The sequence below is a fragment of the Oreochromis niloticus genome, linkage group LG18 (genome assembly GCF_001858045.2).
Source record: "Oreochromis niloticus isolate F11D_XX linkage group LG18, O_niloticus_UMD_NMBU, whole genome shotgun sequence".
Classification (NCBI taxonomy): Eukaryota; Metazoa; Chordata; class Actinopteri; order Cichliformes; family Cichlidae; genus Oreochromis; species Oreochromis niloticus.
This window is the reverse complement of record NC_031982.2, coordinates 22,174,095-22,194,995: the sequence shown is the minus strand read 5'-3', so window position 1 is coordinate 22,194,995 and position 20,901 is coordinate 22,174,095. Positions and strand designations below refer to the sequence as shown.

The 20,901-nt window shown below is 39.3% G+C and overlaps 1 protein-coding gene across 3 annotated transcripts in view; it reads left to right on the top strand.

Moving 5' to 3' along the window:
* Positions 1-20,901, top strand: part of myripa (myosin VIIA and Rab interacting protein a) — a 29,150-nt gene that overhangs the window by 4,421 nt on the left and 3,828 nt on the right. For all 3 annotated transcript variants that reach the window (XM_019348361.2, XM_019348363.2, XM_019348360.2), the window contains exons 3-11: positions 4,629-4,850; positions 8,034-8,170; positions 12,805-12,885; positions 14,517-14,614; positions 15,621-15,701; positions 15,859-16,005; positions 16,518-16,644; positions 17,601-18,136; positions 18,416-20,470. In XM_019348361.2, the coding sequence (XP_019203906.1) occupies positions 4,629-4,850; positions 8,034-8,170; positions 12,805-12,885; positions 14,517-14,614; positions 15,621-15,701; positions 15,859-16,005; positions 16,518-16,644; positions 17,601-18,136; positions 18,416-20,470 (3,484 nt within the window). The remainder of the gene's footprint in view (positions 1-4,628; positions 4,851-8,033; positions 8,171-12,804; positions 12,886-14,516; positions 14,615-15,620; positions 15,702-15,858; positions 16,006-16,517; positions 16,645-17,600; positions 18,137-18,415; positions 20,471-20,901) is intronic.

The following is a 20,901-nucleotide window of genomic DNA, read 5'->3' as shown; positions in this document are numbered from 1 at the left end:
TGACATGACCAGAAGTGATTACTTGGTGAGCTTTCTACATTCCTTAACTTCAACAAGTGTTGCTAAGCAAAGCGCTTACCACCAGCTAATCTTGTAATTGTTTACCCGGCATGATTAGACATTGTTGACATTGTCTGAGTTCACAGACATGCTTTTGCCCAAAAGTGAAGTTATTTCTTTGGTCAAAACAATAATAAATCTATACTGCAGTTTTTAACAGCTGATAAATGTCGCCAAAGATCTCCACAGCCAATCCCCTCTTTAGCAGAAGTACTTGACACAAAAGGTCACGTACTGCTTTCAGTCATCACACGTATGAGTTTAATCTGTCATGTCATTTCGATTGTTCACTTTTCTGCTTCCTCACTCCCGAACATGTTACGTGGGCTCTCACTTCATGCATCTTGCTTTTCAATTTCTGCACCGACATCCCTGAGATGAAACCCAGGAGTGTTCATGCATCTGAAACAGCAATCAGAGGGCAGAGATGAAGTTAGGAAAGGAATAGAGATGAGCGAAGAACAGGAAAACACATCTGGATGCTGTTGACTTTCTTTGTGACCTCTGGTGCATGTTTTTCTCACGAAAGGAGGAACTTTAAGATGTTCAGGACTGATTTGGATAACTGAAATGTCACACATGTATTTTATAACGATCTGAGATGATATTATGTGTGATAAAAATACTATTCTGTTTTTCTCAAGAATGTTCAAGCATAACTACTTCATTAGATAATAATAGAAAAGGAAGAAAGACACAAAAACACAAATAAATACTCCAGATGAGATTTATTTTTAAAGCAGTGTGCTGGGGATTTCTGAAGCTAAATACAGCATCTGTTGATTTTACACTAACCCAGTGCTAATACTTAGTTGGACTCCTTTGTGCCCTCAGAACTGCCTCAATTCTTCATGGCATGGAAGGGCAGAAACATTTCTCAGACACAGTTGCTGCAGATTTGTAGGCTGCACATCCATAATGCAAATCTCCCATTCTCAATCCAGCAGAGCATCCCAAAGGTGCTCTGCTGGATTGACATCTGGTGACTGTGGAGGCAAACTCACTGTTCAAGAAACTACTTTGACATGATTTGAGTTTTGTGACATCGCGTGTGGTTATAAAGGGATCGAAAAGGGACCAAAATACCAGCACAGAAAAAAATATTAGAAGCATTCTTGGTTGTAGTGAGTGGTTATTTGAGTTACTATTCCCATCAGCTGAAAGCATACTGGACATTCTCCTCTGACCTCTGGCATCAATGAGGCATTTTCACACACAGAACTGCTGCTCACTGTTTTTCAAAGCTTTCTCTGTAAACCCTCGAGAGTTTGTGAAATACTCTGACCAGCCAACAACCACGCCACATTCAAGGTCACTTAAATCCTGTTTCTTCCTCATTCTGATAATCAGTTTGAACTTCAGTAAGTCATCTTGTACATGTCAACATCAGAAATGAACTGAATTGTATCCCAGCTGTGATCAGAGACAAGTTAAATGCACATTGCAAAAAAGGTGATTTTGCAAAGCTTTTCTTAGACATGGTTCCCATAATTGAAATGACTGAACTAAAATTGATCAGTAGATGAGAAAAACAACTATAAATGAGTTATAATGTTGCCGTATAGATGCTAACATGTAAATAAGGTATCAGACGTTTCCATGCATCAGCCTAGAAGTTGATGATATATGAGAGATTAGCTGTCCTGGAATTGTGAATAGTGAAAACCTCCATTCACCAGATACCCAAATCCTAAATCTTTAAACACAGCTGTCCCCTGCTGTTCAGAAGCAGCACAGCAGGCACATTCATTTGGTAAGATACACTGTTTACAGAGAACAACATGACTCGTCTTTTTATCTTCTTATGACAAAAGATAACTGATCCCCATTCAAATCTTCAAACACAAGAAAAATGAACTAAGCTCCATTCAGACAAATGCCAGCAGACATTAGTTAGCTTATCACCAAGAAGCAGACTTTATGTGAGGATTACTGCAGCTGACACAGCCTGAGCCTCTTCTTGTTTGTTCTCTTTGAATGACCGAAGCTCAAAAGCTTCTTTCGCTGAGGGTGTGTGAGGATAAAGCTGCAGAGTGCTGCGAAACATTACTGTACATGTCTTATTAGGTCCAAAAAAGGTCCACAGCCATTTTATGTTGGGTATCATGGGATGCTGTATGTTTCAGGTATGTTTGTGCATGTTTCTTCACTTTCTTGATGTTATTACCTCACAGTCTCTGTCTGAGTCTGGTTGATGCTGTTGTGTCTGGGAGGTATTTATATCGTCCACTGAGCTTTATTAATGGATGTGGTGAGGCAGTGAGGGGCATCTGAGGGAGACTGTAAAATTTTTATGGTTTTAAAGTTACAAGTTTCATTTAAATATTTGTGGTTAACCCTTTTTAAAGGACTTCTAAGTCATATAACTCTACAGAGCTGAAGTGATTAGCCAACAGAACCAAAGCTTGCTATCATAATTGTTCTTTAAAAAAAAAAAAAATCAAAGTTCATCTTTTTCATCATCGCGGATGTGACTTTTTGCTGGTTTCCATTAAACAGGCAACTTTACATCTTTGAGGCTACTTTTGACATACAGTGGATAAACTATTGATTAACAGAGAAGCTGACACATAATTTAACTCTGAAAATATTCATATGTTGTCTGAGTTTTTGCTTTGACCTTTTGTCACATATAATATTATCTTTTTCTCTTTTAAAGAAACCCCTAATTTTCCATAAATCACATTCTGTAAACTTACTTTAAAAAACATTGTCACGTGCAGAATGAGGAATTTATTTTGGTGCTTTACATTTTGAATTTCATGTCATCAGAAACTGAAATGAAACCAACCTGCATACCTGCAGAAGCAGTTCCTGCCTCTCTCCTCATCTTGTCAGACTCCATCAGTTTCGAGCTGTAATAATTTATAAATGATTCAGTTATGGCTGATGCTCCTGCTGTGATGATGTGAAAATAATGGATTTTTTTTCTAGTGCCACCTACACAGTTACACTTTCTCTGCCTCTCCTGCTTTGCCTTCATTTGTTTGACTAATTTCATGTTCCATCATGTTGGAGCTCCTGTCAAATCATCTGCTTTTGTCTGTATTTCTTTGCTGGAAAGCTAATGATAAGAACAAATGAATGCTAAATTGTTACACAATTACCCGTGTTTGTTTGCTGTCACATTTACTGAATGTAACAGAAAAAAATAGCTGGCAGTTATTCAGCTCCCTGGCAGAAAGCAACCAGTTTAAAACAAATTCATAACAATGTAAATTCAGATAAATGTGATCTCGTAACACCACAAATGAAGAGAGATGTGCAAATCAAGTCCAATTAATTTAGATGAGTAAATAAATAAATAAGTAACTAAATTAATGCGTTTCATTTTAATAAAAACAAATAATAAATTTGCGTACAGTTTTGATTCTATTACTTTAACCAGTTTGACCAGAACAGATTTTTTCCTCACAAACGCACAGAAACAGAAACACTGTGCCGATGATGTCAAACAGCAACATTAATTTAACTCCACGACAAAAGAAGCAGACTGCTGTCTTTGTATAGCACTGAAACAGATGGTAAAATGGTAAATGGACTGGTCCTTATATAGTGATGCACTCAAAGCACTTAATGTAAGTGCTGTTTGCAGGTTGTAAATGCAGGCTGCTGGAAGTCTGCTTTGTATTTGCAAAAGCATTATAAATGCATTCAAACGTGTAAAGTAGAGACGGCATGTAAAAAAAGTCATATCCAGGCACACAATTACAAAATTACATTACATTAGTTACCATTTAATTATTATTGCAGTAATCTCCATGGCTTGAGCTCTTCTCACTTTTTCTGCACTTTCATCCATATTAACCTAAAAAAATACATCAGGGGTCTCAAATGAACCCCCTTCAGTCCAATGTTACCTGATTTTTCACCTCTCTCTTCAAGGCTCAACAAGTTCTCATATATTCATGCCTTCATTAACACCATAACTAGTGAAGACACTTGTTCAATTATCAAAATTAATTAATTATCAGGACAAGTGACTGAATTCATTTGTCTTAGTGAAGATGCAGGGCACTGAAGACACTTGGGTCTTTGTGTGTGTTTTACCCACGTATTTGTGGTTTAGTCACCACGGCTGTTATTTATTTAATACAGGCTTTCTGGTTAACAAGCATCTCGATAAACATGTGAAGTAGCTCCATAATTCTCACCGTGTCTACTTATTTTCTGTTTACAAAATGATGAAACGACCTGACCGAATTTTTGAAACCACTTTAATTTCTGCTCCATTTTCATTAAAGGGACGCAGAGGATCAGTGTGCGTTCATCTGGCTATGTGCACTCTGTGTCCTCATTCACATAATCATCCTATTTGACACAGTAAACCCTGGTCTGCTGCTTTATCCATGTACAGAAACTTCATATGATCCCTGTGGAATACTATACTTCTTATCTTACTCACTGACACATAAGCATCTTTTTTCAAACAGATTTTATACATCTCTCTCTCTCTCTCTCTCTCTCTCTCTCTCTCTCTCTCTCTCTCACACTCACACACACACACACACACACACACACACACGCATTCCTGGTTTCACTATCTCTCTCCCCCCTCCTCCCCACAGCGAGCTGAAGCAGGAGCTGGACGAGGAGGGCAGTCGCTGCCTCCTGCTGTCACGGCAGAGTTGCTTCAACCAGCGCTGCTGCATCCGCTGCTGTTCGCCCTTCACCTTCCTGCTCAACCCCAAACGCCAGTGCCACGACTGCCACTACAACGTCTGCAAGGCCTGCCGGGTGTACAACAAACGGGACAAGACCTGGCTCTGCTCCGCCTGCCAGAAGAGCAGGTAAGGTCAGCGGTGGTGCCTGGAAGTGCTGCGGTGTGTATCTGTGTGTGTGTTTGTGTGTGTGCGATATACAAGGAGACTAAGTGAGGATGAGAGGCCGAGAGTGACGTCAAAGGTTATTAAGGTCTTACTCCACTGCTGGAGAGATGGATTTAGCACTTATTACACATAACATAGACACTAAGATACAGTGCAGGATAAAGTCTCCTTTGGCCCCAGCGTTTGCACTAATGCAAGATGACAGAGGAGGAGATGAGGTAGGGAGATGTGCAGCAACATAAAATGGATTTTCAAAGACATTTTCCCAAATTTTCCCTTTAGAGGTCTTTTCTTGAACTCAACTTGTCTGTTTAATGTTACAGAAATCCTGAAACGCTCCATTAAGCATGTGAACTTTTAATCCACACGCTGTACTTCACTATATTTTTGTGTAATTTTATATTTTTTGCAGTTTACTCAGATTGTAAAGCCTAACCATAAAGCCTTATGGATAAAATTGAAAGTGTGCCATAATTAAAATTCCCTTTGTTCATGAAACGCTGACATTTCAGGAGTTGACATTTTCTTTTAAAAGGACGAGACTGTGCTTGTTATATGTTTTTCTCATTGCTGAGGGGTACACAGCAAAAAAACTAGTTTCTATGACAAATTGAATGCTGTCTTGTAAGGCCTGCTGAAAATGCAGCAATCATAAAAAAGGTCGAGACGTGATAATCATTCAAATGTGTGGAGAACACATTTCTAGACAGGCTCCTAATCAAAAGTGATTGCGTGTAGAAGACAAAAATGGAGCCACCATTCTCACCTCTAAACATGTGAGTATGACCCTCTGATTGTTGGTGTTTGAAAGTTACAGACTGTCAGATTTATGGGGTTTTAGTGGGAATGTATTTCTGCAGCCTCTAGTCAAACTCTGAAGTGACCATGTCCTGTCACGTCTGCTGCACAGAGTCCAAATTAAAGGCCTGTTTTTCCTGCTAAATGCTTACGTTATATACTTCACAATGGCACCTTTTTAAAAGCTTTAATATATTCCAGAAACTTCAAAGACACTGTAGATGTACATTTTAAACGTTTAAAGCAGTTGCTGGTTTAAATGCCACTCTGTATGCAGTGGATCAGGGTTGTGCTGTTGCCTGACCCAGACATTCAAAATCAATTCAGTAGATAATATGAGAATAGAGAGCCATGACATGTGCTGGTGTCAGGAATCACTGTGATAAGCTTACCTACCTGCCACCTGCCTCCAGATCATTCAATATAGCATCAGCCGTGGGGTCACCGGTGACTGCAGATATCCAGTCATGCATTGAACGATGTATTTAGGTGCTACGTTAACTTTGTCAGAGAACCTAAAGGTAGAACATCCAAACAGATTTAAAATAAAGAAAAAACTGCACCGTAATAAAAATGTAATAGTGCTTTGTAGACGTATTTCTTTCTTTCCAGTGAGGCATCATTGCCAGTAGCTGGTAGTTAAAACCTGACTGCTTAGTCTACACCAGGAGGCACCTCACAAAGCCTGTAGAAGGGCAGTAATGATGTGTGACATTTTATGGTTTGCTTCTGCTTCCTGTCAAAGCACTCGCTGTGTACACACACTTACAGCCATTCAGAGATTGGACGGTTCCTCATTAAACATAAACGTGTCATTATACAGTTATTGTAAAAGCAGCAGTGATAGGAAATTTAATCTTAAATATACTTGAAGGTAATGCAGCATGTAACTGAGCTAGAGTAACAACATCATGCACACATTAGATCGTACACTGGGTCTGTTTAGTAGTTGAGATACATTTTCTTTGTACTTTGTACTCAGATTCTGCAGACTAACATGTCACCTTCACATTAGTCTAATTCATGTCACCTCGCTAACGAAGGTCGTTCTGATACGTCTACAGAAATCTTCAAATTCTTCACATTGAGCCATTTAAGTTTAACATTGTTGAAACACTGTTCACAGCAGCAGTGTTCTGGGTTTGGGTCCATAAACGCCCTTCTGTGTGGGGTTTGCATGGCCTTAGATGCTTGTGTGGGTTTTCTCCAATTAATATGATAAAGTTAGCACAGTGTATCTACAAGATGTGTGACATTAAACACCTAGTTTTAGTCTTTTTTTGGCTGACTGTCTTCAGTAGAAGATAACTGCACAACTATCGTCTGTCCATCTGTCTTCCTCTTCCAGTTCAAGGTTGTAGAGGGGCTGAAGCCTTTCTGAGCTGTGGTATACAGGTTTTGTTTTGGACTGTGGGAGGAAGTCGGAGTAAACCCACGCAGACATGGGGAGAACATTCAAGCTTCACACAGAAAGATCCGGGCTAGATTTGAACCCAGGACCTTCTTGCTGTGAAGTGACAGTGCTAATTACTGCACCACCGGACTGCTCCCAACCATCTTCGCATTTAGATTTATTGGTGGTTCAAACTTTTCACAGTTAACCAAACAGTGATTTCATATCTACAGATTGCTTCTTATCTTTACTCCAGCAAGACTCTGCTAAATTTGTGTGAAGTGTTTCTGTAATGCTGCCTTCTTCATACAGATCAGATGGTGTCACTGTGATTTGTTGGCTGTGACTTCTTACCCGTCACAAATGATAACAGCTGCTGTGTTTTTCCAACTCACTTCCAGCTTTAAAAACACTTATTCTTTAGGTAAGGTGTAAGATGAAATCAATGCGACAATCCTGCTATTTAATCAGCGTTGTCACTGTGTTACCCTCCATGACACCCCAACTTCAGTGGATAGCGGCCCGTGTGATTTCTTGCTGTCTTGCAAACATCAAAGTGACATGCTTATGTGTCTTCTGTCTGCCTTTTACTAATGATTAAACCATATCCCGCTGAGTCTCTCTCAGCCTCCTGATTTATGAAGCAACTCCAGAGAGTTTTTGGCTATTGATGTGAGAGACATAGTGGAAATGAATCTGCACAGCTGCCAGCAGCTGGTTGTGTTCATCTGTGAGTCAGATGTAGATTGGCACCAGGACTGACTGATGGTTTTGCTTTTTTGTGTTTGACCTGGTTAATGAAATTCTGGTTGAATGTTGCTTGACCAAAATGTGGATAATAAAAAATACGCTTTATCCTCTGGGACTGGGTTTTCTTCACATTTGGTAGGATGATTAGCATAATCTATGTTAATGTAAATTAAGTTGTGCGTGTGTGTGTGTTTCTTTCTCAGGTTGTTGAAGACACAGTCACTGGAGTGGTTTTACACTAATGTGAAGAAACGCTTCAAGAGGTTTGGCAGCGCCAAAGTGCTGAAGACTCTTTACAGGAAGCACCTGGCAGAACACAGTGCGCTTTCAGAGCTAACAGGTAAACTACGTTTACTGTGTTAGATGATTAAGATGTTCAGTTAGGGAACAGTTCCCAACTTTTACTTCACTAAAACCCCACATATGATTGAGAATCTACTCTGATGAGAAATTAGTGTGCCTGCTCAAAGTTGTCTGATTTTTGCTGTTTCATATCTCAAAGCAGTGGAGAACATGAACTTGGGAAGAGGGTGAAACAGGATTAAGCTCTTGGCTTTCATCCCACATAACTCTGGCAAATCACTCAGGCTGTTGCTACACTTCAAGTCTATTAATGTTTGTTTGCTTCTTTCATATCTTCATTCAGCAGGGACTCTGTATTTATGCAGGTTTTATGATCCACTGTTCAAAAGTGTTTACAGACGTAGATGTGAACATGACAGTGCTGTTAAAAGCACAGTTTATGTTGATTCGAATCAGTGGATCACTTTTTAATTTGTTTTCTTCTGTTTTTGGCCTCAGAATTTGTGTAATTTAGAGCTGCAGTGATCAAAGTTTTTATATTTATAATCTTTAGTCTTTAATTAATGTTATTAATAGGTGTAATGTGTATTGCAGACTGTAGACTTTCTTTAATTGATGTTAGCGCAGGGCCAGTTATGGTTAGGTACCTTCTTTTTGTCAGTTTTTTCCTTGTACTGTGTGATCCTGAAGCTTGTGTGAGATTTGTGCAGCAATGAAACATTTCCTCTAAAAGCCTTTCAGCACAGCTCACTGATCCAACAGCTTTGTGGTGGGCTTGAATTTCTGAGGGATGAAAGTCATGCTAGACAGAATCTTTGCACTGCATCAGCAAATCATCTGTGAACAGTGTACTTCCCCTGCCCTAATGACTAATATCAGTGTTGGGTCCAGCTATTTTGAGACGGCAGCTCTTTAACCCTTTACTTTTTTAAGGGATGGACCTGGTTTTAGATTAGAAGAATTTGTTCTCAGAGGAATTTGATTCAAAAGATTTTCTTTGAAAAAGTTCATTATTTATTAACGTTGCAATATCTTTTCCTCAAAGTGTTGTTTTTACACCAGATCTTTCAGTTTTAACCTGTTTATATTTCAGTCACAGTAAGAAAAAAAAGGCTTTGAGCTTTTCTTTAATGAAAGCAAAGTCAGTGTATAAGAATCTTTTTGTGTTTTCACAGCTAAATGAGAAGCTTTCACACTGAAAATGTTTTGGTTCAGACACAGAGAGCTTTGAATAAATGTGTTCATAGTGACATATGCTCAGGCATCTAGGTCTAGTCAGTGACAAAGCACCAGAGCATCTGTGAGCCACTGGTTCAGAGTATGATCTGATTGAACCGACGAGGGATTTCAGAGAATTATGTGTGTTTTGTGGAGGAGAGGTCACACCTGCTGCAGATGATGCAGAGCTCTGACCCTGGTGGGAGGAGGACTGATGTGGGCTGGCGTCAGGCCGCCGCTCCTCTGATGTAGGTAGCTTTTTTTATTCTCCACACACGCACACGCATACGCACTCTTTAGCACTCTGTTTCTTCCGTTTTCGTACTTTTATGACAGACCGACACTGAAAACTAAACTCTCGTTCCAGTTGCAAAATGCGATCGACTCAGCGTGACTCATGATGTTACTCTGCATATGAATAATGCGAATGACATGAATAGCATCAGAACTAGCGGAGCTGACATTTGAGAACTAAATGCTGTGTGATCCTGAACCTTGTGTGAGATTTGTGCAGCAATGAAACATTTTCCCTTAAGACCTTTCAACACAGTCCACTGATTCAACAAAGCTTGGAGACATTCTCCTCTGAAGAGAGACGCAAAGGAACAAAGTGGCCCTGAGGAGCAGAGGAAGTGAGGCGAACTCATATATATGTAATTTACTCAAGGCTTTGTATAGTACAGACATACAGGCATTTTTTATCATCTAAACTAATGATTACTGTTGTGATTCACCATTTGAGAATTCTGAAACAAGTCAATACCTAAAGGCTACTGTAACGTTTTTTCTACTAACAGTCAAAATCCTGATGAAATTAACTATGATTATAAAATAAATACATTTACAAATCTTTACAACTGTTCTTGTAATTTGCTGTCAGACTGTACTGTTAATGGATTCATATGGGAATCAACAGATTTTACTATAAGAATTTAGTGTTCATCAAAGTGTTAATATATCATGTAAAATCAGAAATTGTCATCTCATATATGTTATTGCTGGCTGAGGCAAGTTTACATTTTTCAATTGATTAATCAATTTATTAATGAAACTGTTGCAGATCTATGAATATGATCTGAGTGACTCACTGAGATAGATTTCAGCCTGAGGAAACATTTAGTCAAAGACTGGATAAAACATGGCATTTAACCTGCAGTATTTCTAATGGCCAGCAGAGGGCGTATCCTGTGGTTGCAAAGAGATGGTAGGTGTATGAGGTGTAAGTTACTACCACATCAAACATTTTCTAGGCATTTTATGTGTTACTGGCTATTTTGATGGATGGATTTTAAGTACATGTAGCTTGGAGCGCCATCACAAGAACAATTCTTTTTTCCATTTTTCAGTTTTTTGATTTGTTGCTGTAAACATGGAGAACCAATGGCATCCTCAGTGCTAAAGATTAGTTATTAGCACACTAATAAGTCAAAAAACATTGTGGGCATAATGATGACATTTAGGGTTCTGCTAGCTTTAGCATTTAGCTCTAAACCCTGGTAGCACGTTAAAGATATCTAAGACTGTAAAATAATAGGTTAGCTTTAGTACTGATTTAATTTTCATTTTAATTCAATTTCAATTAAGTTTTATTTACAAAGCACCAAATCACAACAACATTGCCTCAAGGCACTTTATATTATAAGGTGAAGACCCTGCAATAATACAGTGAAAGCCCCAGCAAACAGATGACTACCTATGGCCAAGCACTTAGTGACAGTGGGAAGGAAAAACTCCCTTTAAACAGGAAGAAACCTGACAAAAACTGGACTCAATCTTTCGTTAGCAGTTGAAGGTGAGGAGACGAACACAGGACAAAAGACACACCGTGGAAGAGATATTAAAAATAACTGAAACTCTTCAAATAATCCATTCCTCTGCAGATGATCAGTTAGCTGTTTAACAAATACTCTTTCAAGAAAGTGATAAAAGGAAGGTTTGAGATTGGCATATAATTAGGCCAAAAGACAGATGGGTCGAGTGATGGCTTTTTAAATGATGGTTTAATTACTTAATCATAGCCCATTAATATATATTGATCATACTGAAGATTGAAAAATTAATAATGGTAGGACTTCTATGAGCAGTTTTGCAGGAATAGGGTTTGGAGGAAGTATATATTGAAGTTAAGTAAATATTAGTAGTGCTGAAAGTAGCTGTATATAATAATGAGTCTGTAAGATGGTTAGAAATGTTTTCTCTCTAATGGTTTAATTTTTATTTTTGAAGGAATTCATAAATTCATTGGTAGTTGTGGTTGAAGGAATTTATGGATTTCTGTAAGATCTAAAGGTAGAATAGATGTAGGTTTATGTTATTCAAATCACTGGAATATACTCTGCCATTCATGATACACAGGAGAAGTACTTTCTGCTGCAGAGTTCATATTCTCATGCATGCCTCTGTCAGCTCGCCTTCCCGAGAGATTCATGGTGCCTTCAGGGTTACAGTGACCTCCAGCTGCTGTTCTGGTCATACATCTTTTTGCATGTGTCTGTGCTGGGGCCAAATGTGTCCTGACTCATTAGATGTTATGACACAGATGTCTGCAGACATACACACCAGGGGTCACTAGAACAAAATCGCTTTTCCTACATATGAACACAAAAAAGATCCTCAGTTTGTCTCTATTTCAGGATATTTCACATTAATGAAATCAAGCTTGTCTCTGGAGTTTTAACCAGTGGAGTAAAGTGCTTGCTACATTTTAAAAATCTGAACAGTTCATATTACTTAAGTGCTCTTTGGCCTTTTAAATGAATTGAAGTGACCCCGTGTACTCAGCTGTACCCTTGAACCAGGCCCTGCTGTGCACAGATCCAGTTGGCTGGTAATGCCATGCATGAGGAAACTAATGCACTTATATAACCACAAATGGCCACATTGTTGCATGAATATTTAAATGATGTGAAAAGAGCTCAGAGCTCAAGAGCTGCAAGGGGAAACTATGTAGAGAGTGACTGAGTGCTCTCTACTGAGCAGTTACCGACATTAAAATCAGATTATGTATTTCAAATATCTGTCAGAGATACTGTTGATAAGTGTGTGTAGTTAAATCTGTTTACACCACAGATGCATTTCCAGCAAATGTAGTGAGGAAACAAGTAATCAAACCAAGCAAAAAACATGGTAGAGTGTCATTTTTATCAAAAGTTACGCTTAATAAATCAAAAATTAGGCTCTCATACAGGGAAGAACATCTCACTGGAGACAGCTGAGGTTTAGGTATCTGCAATAAAAACTGTTCTTGTCATAATAAAATATCAAAATTAATTTTCATAATTGCACAAATGTATTTTCCATAACTCACATTACAAAAATGACAGTGACCAAAAAGATGATCCTTCATCTCTTTAGTGCTTCATTTTATTTAAAGGTTATTCCCGTGATCAGGTTCCAGGATAAAAAATGTGGAAGTCTGTTTACATGTTCATGTAAACACGTGTGTGTCTGCAGAGGGCAGCGCCTATGAGGAGAGCATCTGCAATGAGGACAGCGTCTGCGGGAGCGACTCAACGTTTTACAGACAAACTGAAGGTGCAGACACATTTAATAAAGACTTCACTGATGCTTGATTATACTGTACATCTGCTGTAATTACACATGAATACACTTGTATTTTCACATATCAAAAATATGACACCTTGTGGTGACATAAATGCTTTGTTTAATGTACAAAAGTTACAAATTTTCCCCAGTTCAGCTTTCTCCCAGTAACTAGCTAAGATAAAGATTAGTTTCAGTTTTCGTTTGTTAGCAATGAAGTTAAAAAAAGAGCTTTCATTCAAGTTTTGCTTGCAGTTATAAATGTAATTGGTTTTAGTTGTACTTTTGGTATTTGTAAAATGTGCCAAAGTAACTTTAAGTACAAGGGTCAGGTAACTCATCAGTGAGCCCTTTGGAGCTGTCTGCGTTTAAGTCCCAGCGTAGCTCTGCTTTCTTTAATTTTTGAGGTTGGGCAAATGCAAATTTAAGAATCTGCAGCACAATATTATAACGTCAACTTTTATATTGAAAATATTAAAGCTGAATTTGGGTTTGCAGGAAAATATTTGCTTTCTTGCAAGGAATATTAAAATGCACAAAGGTGGATTTTGTTAACTTAACACAGTTCAGATGATCATCTTGTGTTACTCTGCAAAAAACCAATATGTATTGTATTGCAATGCTGACCTATTTCTTTTAGCCCTTCCTGGAGCATCAGTTTTAGGCCTATTAATTTTACGTTTCTTGATTTAATCTCTTATGGAGTGAATTTAATAGCTTAAACAGAGGTGTTATGGTGCTACCTGTTTTATTTATTTATCTCCATGATAATAATGAAGTTCCAGCCTGGCCAGAAATACAGAAATTTAATGGCAAAATTGCGCTTGGCAACTTTGTTTTTATATACTATAAGAATACAACCCGGCAAACAGTTGGTTTGAGTCGTTTATTGCAAAAACACCCATGGCAACTGGGTTGGTCTCATTGGTGCAGACAGACTCAGACAGCAAACATTTGCAAACCTTCACCAATATGAGAGTGATTGCATTCAAATGTGAGAGCTTTTCCATCTTTTACCTAAATCGGTCAGTGAAATGCTCACCATCTATTTACCATACAGCAGATTTGGCTACTCGAACATTTGGCCTTTTTCTCCTGATTGGTGATCCATTTCCTGTTATAGTGAATTTCCATAAGAAAAAAACATTTCACAATATCCAGGTCAAAAATAATCCTCTCATGAGTCCACATGAATCCATATTTGTTCCCATGTTGACTTTCATGTAATGCTTTATAGCAGAAGAATTGAGTAGTTTTATGATCTTAGCTGTAATCTTTTGGCGCAGGTTCCCAGTTGCATCTCAAACAGCCATGTCAGTCTGTTCTCTTCTGTGTCCTGCCTTGCTCTCATTTGTCATCACGCGCCTAGTTCACTGCGCTAACAGGATGAGTGAGGCCAAACATGAATGAAAAGCTGCTCTGGGCTGATGGTCATGTCTCAGTCTGCAGTGCCTCAGAAACTGGGACTGAATGAAGACAGATACACGTAACCCTAAAAGTGAACTGAACTAAAAACTGCGCCTTCTTCATAAACTTTTGCAGAGTAAACAATGTAAACAACTTTTTGATTCAAAAGTCATTCCAATAACAACAAAATATGTGATTGTTATTTTTGTATTTAGAGCACAGCATGGCGGAGACGCTCACTGTGGCCAGGCGGGTGGCAGAGGAGGCCATAGACGAGGCCATTTCCAAGGCTGAATTTGACACTTCCAATCAGGTTATTCATGTTTTTCCTCTCATACAAATAGTTACTTATTGTTTGAACCTTAATCCACCCATACAGTCTTCTACTGGAAATGCTACATTATGTTGGGGATTATCCTCAATCTGCACTTTGATAAATAGCCTCTAGAGACCTTACATGAAGTTTCTTTTTAATCTGACTTTTCTGTTTTTTTATTTTCTTTCAGTCAGATTAAGTTAAACCACCAGGATTATGTTCCAGTCCAAAACCCAGATGGTTTAATACTACAGTATAAGACAATGGCAGGGTGATTGCTGTCTTTGCTCATAGCTGACTGTATGTAACATGTGGCGCTCCATGAAATAACCCGAGGGTTTAGTGAGGTCATGATGTGAATCCTCCAGCTGAATGCTTTTGATGATGTGTTTTGGCTGAGTGACCCTTGTATGGTTATAACTTGTCAGTCACAAGGAGGGACTGCCATGAAACCGCATCCTTTTCTATTCTAACTTGAATCATAATTAAAAAAAATTAACATCATGTTGTATTCATGAGGTTGGGTCTTTAATGAGGTCATAGAAAGCAGAGCTGAGGGGAAATTTTCCCTAAATTTCTTTGTTCCAGCCTTAGTCAGCGCCCCCTGTTGGTCTAAGAATGCAGTGGCTCCCAAGCTACAGCCATCATTTATATACAGTCTAAATGTTTGTTTGTTTTTCAGTGGTGAAAAGTGTTCACACCATGTGTTCACGAGAAACCCCATTGACATGCTAGACTTTAACATTTTATACTTTTTCATATAGGGGGAATTATTTTGTGCAGTGCATGTTTTAATTCGTCACTTGACCTTTCTAACTTAGATTTCTGATGCTGCTGCGTCTTTAAAAACACAGCTATGTTAGAAAAGATTTACTTCTTACTAATCTCTTAAAGTATGCTAAAGCTTTTGGATGCAGCACAGCAAACATGTATATGTAGTGTATATTCAGAGGAGCAATCAGCTTATAGTGTTTGTTTGCTTTTTTATTTGTGTTTACAACAGGAGAAGCAGAATGAAGCACGCTATCTGCGGGAGCACAGAGGAGAGCTCATTGAGGAACTGGCCAAAACAATTGTGCAAAAAGTAAAACATATAAGAAAAATAATTTTGCATGTGAAGGCCTCTTCAAATCTTCAAGTATTAGAAAGGAGCTGATTATTTAATTTAATTTAAGTTTTTTTTTTTTTCTGCACAGTCCTGAGCTGTATGCAGCACTAATCCTAGTCTCTGTTTATGTAAGATCATTAGTAGGAGAAAGACTCTGGCTGAGATGAGAGCAGAATATGATCACGACTTGGCCCTTGAACGCAACCCTGACCTTCATCATCAACATCAGCCCCCCTCTGATCAAGCGTCCAGCTCACAGAAACATCAACCAAGCCTCTGGGTAAAAATAAAGAAATCAGAAACACGTTTTGTGATCCAATAACTTTACTCTACCTTTGCCAATAATTAGTGGGAAATAATTCAAGTTCATATTTGTATTCATTCTTAATGAGTAAACCAGTTGGTTAGAAGACGTTAAAGCTCCAGGAGCACATGTAGTATGAAGAACAAATTAGACAACCCAGGCTGTGTTTTTTAAAAAGAATATTTGGTACTTAGAGTCTGTTCTGTGATGACCCTGATGAAGGCCATGGGCCAAAATGAGCCAGTCAAGTAATAAAGTTGTTCTTCATATAATAAATGTTGCTGGACCTTCAGGTTCTTCTTCACACGCACATTTGAAGCAGCTGAACAGTAAGACATCAGTTCTTCTTTCACTGAAACAAAGGATGACATGATCATTTCTGTTTCCACATGCTGACCTCTGCTGGTTGAACTATTCAACAAGGAACCTTTATTTTATCATCAGTTTATAGAAATAAAAGATGCAATGACTTTTATCTTTTTCCTCAGAGGTCACAGTCTGCTTTCTCACTATTGGACAATGACCTTCCGGGTCTTATAGAAGACTCCCCGCAGACATTACAGAAGGAAGGAGCTGGGTCAGCTTGGAAGAGTGTAGACCGGCTGGATAACGCTGGTAAGATCCTCAAAGACTCAACAAGTATGTTAAACTCACAGTTGTAAATTTGATTTATTTGATGTATATTTTTCTCCTCACATTTTGACTGTCACAGAAAAATCTATAATTGTCTTAAAATTTAGACACAGTTACCTTTTCAGCCTCCTCAAACTGCTTATGGATTTATTTTTACAATTGATTTGTTGTATATTAAAACCTAGTTTTCATATTTCTAACTTCAAATAAAATCCTGCACATAGCTGATGAGTCAGGGTTAATCCAAATCCTTACCCATCATGTCTTTATAGGACCCTGAACCAAGCATAATCATTCCTGAGGCGCTCTGTTGAGAAACTGAGAAAAACTAATGAGAAAACTTGATATTTTAATATTCTTTTGACATTAATTATCTTTTCCATCTAATATTTTATTAGTAGATTGAATGGATTTATTGAGATTTATTGACTTTAATACCTAATGTAATTATCTATATAGCCAACTTTATTAACAACGCTAGCTGTAGATGATTATGATTGAATGTATTGCCATAAAAAGTTGGAACAGGTTCATTTACATATGATATATACAACATGCGTGCTCCTGTAACTGGAACAACATGATTTAAGTGAAAGGTAAACAATGCTACAGTCTCGCAATTTTAAGGAACGCAGTCCACATTTGCATCAAAATTTAATGCTTTTAAAAAAAAATTCATACTTTATCTCTTTTCAAAGTTTTCATACAAACTGGTTTCATATCCAAATTTTCTCTGCCTTGTGGGGGAACTGTGAGCTGTAATGTCACGCTCTCAGTTCTAGTTAAAGGTGTGTCAGGTAATACTTGTGTGGGTGTTTTTGTTGCATCATTATATGCCTCGTTTGGCACACTGCTCTGCTTCTCTGCGTGATATCTGCGTCCTTGTGTGTGTATGTGCATGTCTGTGTAAATACTTGTATGCGTCGGTGTGTCCGCAGTGCTGAAGAGCCCCGACGGGAACTGGATTGCCCTGCAGAGCGCCCAGCTGTCTCGTCCCAGCCTACTCACTAAAAGGAAGAGCCTAGTCTACAGCGCCTTGGAGAGGGAGTCGGGAGTGGTGTCAGCCTACGAAGGTCTGGGCTCAGACAACGAAAGCAGACCAGAGCCTGACAGCTCCTGGGGTGCCGTCCTCAAGGAGATCCACAGGAAGATGACGGACTCTAACTTTCACCTGCCTGACGCCGGCGACAGCATCCCGTCACCGCCAACGGGCGAGCGAGGCAGCCAAGATGGTCTGTTTTCAGACTCTGAGGGGAACTGGAAACCTAAAAAACCTCTCATGGCTCTCTTAAAGCGGAAGGTGCCGGCAGAGATCAGGAGACCTTCGTCGTCCCACAGGACCAACATCATCGATGTGAACTTTAACCTGGAGGGAGCAGGAGGGAATCAGGGAGAGACGAAGGTGGCAAAAATGAGGAAGTCACGGAAGAGGAGAAAGAGTAAAAAAGAAACAGTGGCTTCTTCTCCCGTGTCGGTAAGAAATAAATAGAGATGAAAGGACACTGGACTATCCAGCTGAGTCATTCAAGGACCATTAAACATGCAAAGCTGACAGCTTTTGCTCTGAAACTTGTCTAATTTCTGCAGTTGTTTGCATGGAGCTATGATGATAAAGAAATGAGATGATTACTCAGCTAACTGATAAATCAATCAGTCAAGTCTCTGTTTTTCAAGACAACAAACCCACTTCACACACAACAGCACTGATAAATATAATCCTATTTTCTAAGTCAAACGCTTTTTCTTTTTGCAGGATTTAAATCAAAATGACAACGTCCCACCACATCCTTCTGATGACGTGACCTCTGACACTCTGACGTCTGAAGCCACGACCCCTGAACCGTTTGACTCTGAGGGTAACATCACCGTAAATAAATCCAATCCAGTGGACGAGGAGCTTCAGTTAAATCTGCAACAGCAAGTGGCACGAGTTTCTGACTCGACCGCAAGAAATGAAAAGCTTGATGAAGATGGAGATGGAGATGATGGACAGATGAAGAAAAGGACTCAAGAAAGTAAGGATGTAGAGGAGGAAGATGAGAGGCTGTGGAAAATGGAGATTGATTTGGATGAAAGGAGAATGGATGATGAGGAAGAGAAAGAACTGGATGAAGAGATGAAATATAGATTTTACAGACTTGTTGCACAGTCCAGACTCTCATACTTTTCGTCTACTGAAGATAACCTTGACAGAGCGGGGCAAAGTGAAGGAGAGTGGGAAAGAGAGAAAGATGAAGATATGGAGGAGGAAGATAAAGAGCAAGACGAGAAAAAGCCAAAAGGCCTGACTTACAAAATATGTCAGTTGGAAAAACAAGTCAGAGCTTCACAGTTCTCATCCACAGAGGACGAACTGGATAAAATTGGCATAGAAGAAAAGGGAGAGGACGAGGAGGAGGAGGAGCTGGCGATGAAAGTGTGCAGATTAGTTAATCAAGTCAGTGCCTCCGAGTTTTCATCTACAGAGGACGAGTTGGACAGAGTGAGCAGAGAAGGAGAGGAGACGATGGACGAAGAGTATCTGTGGAAACTGCCAGCAGAGGAAGCAGCACAGCTACGTGATTTGGTCAGTTTAGTGAGGGCTTCTCAGTTTTCTTCCACTGAGGATGAGCTGGATAGAATTGGATTGAATGAGGAAGAAATGGAGGAGGAGATGAAACAAGGAGAAACTGAGAACAGCATTGAGATGGAAGAGCTTTGGGAGAGAGCAGATAGGGAGAGGACAGAGTCCATTGGAGACCTGGACGTGAAAATGTTTGAGTTAATGGCTGATACTGAGAAAACAAAGAGAGAGGACAGGGATGGAAAAGTAATACATGAGGATGCTTTTCTTAATCAGATACAAGTCGAGGCTGTCCAGCATGATGAAAATGAGAGGGCGGAAAATAAAGATTGCACAGTGGAGAGGGTAACAGTGGACGAAACAATAGCCAAGGGGCACTTAGGCGCTGAAAAAGTAGAAGTTTTGAAAGGAAATGAGAGTGAAAACGACTCTGAGAAAAGACAAGAGATTAAGTTAAAAACAGGGGTGGAAGCACAAGGAAGCGACTTACAGCAAAAGAATTGGCTCGAGGCAAAGTGGCCCGACCAAGACAGAGAAGACAAGTTTCAGAAAGAAAGCAAAGAGAGCGAGAGGAAGAGGCAATCTTTAGAGGACAGCGATGAAGAATTTGACAGAATAATCAGCAGCATGTTGTTGATGACTTTGGGCGACATGGACGCAGAACCAATAACGGATAATGCTGGAGGAAGAAACAAAGAGCTAAAGGATGAAGAGACATTTGAAAGCAGTGATCGAGGAGGAGAGAAAGGAGAAAAGGTTGGACAAAGCACAGACGCTTCAGAGGAGACGGGACATCTTTCAAAGGAGTTTCAAAGTCAAAGAGGCCACCAGAGGTCTGAGTCAGAGGTGAGAAAGCATCATGAAGAAAATAGAAGTGAGGAAACTGAAAGAGATATTTCTGCAAAACGGGAGAGCACAGACAAGGCAGGCAGAGATGTAAATGAGCTAAAAGAAAGTGAAAAAAGTTTGGTTGAAGAAAAACCTGCAGCTTTGACATTTACCGAGATATTTGAGACAAGTGAAGCTAACCTGATGTGTGAAAGAACTGAAGAGGACAAGGAGGAAAAAGAGGATGGAAGAGGAAGTCTGGCAGCAGAGCGGCAAGCATTGGAGACATGGGGAGATACTGCAGACATGGAGAAGACAGACATGAAGGAAGTCAAAGACAAAAGTGCAGACATCATGCAAGAAAGCAGTTCTTCGTCTCTGCCTGAGGGTTTACTGTCAGCAGAGGAGATTCAGAGTGTAAGCACTCAAGCTGTGAGACCGTTTCAGAAGCTTTTTTCTGACACTTATTTCCTACTAACAGTCTGCTGGGTAAAGTGAGCCTGTGCACCTTACAAAAAACAAACACACACATGCATATTTCACCCGTTACAAATGAAAAGGTCAGTTCATACGAAATAAAACACAGGATTCATTATTTCTATCAGTGCGACAGGATTACTCATAATCCTGCGTCAGACATAGTCTGTCCCAATAACCAGATTTATTAAAGACCCTCCAAAGAATGTATAATCGTGCTAACAAGTCTGCATGGTGTGTTTCATTTGCCACAGGGTCCCTGATTAATTCCTGGCTGGCCAAACCTTTATTGCATTTTCTGTCTGTCGTAAAGAAAACAAACGTTTGTGTAAACCTGCTTTACATAACTTCCTGCTTCATCGCTGTTTTCC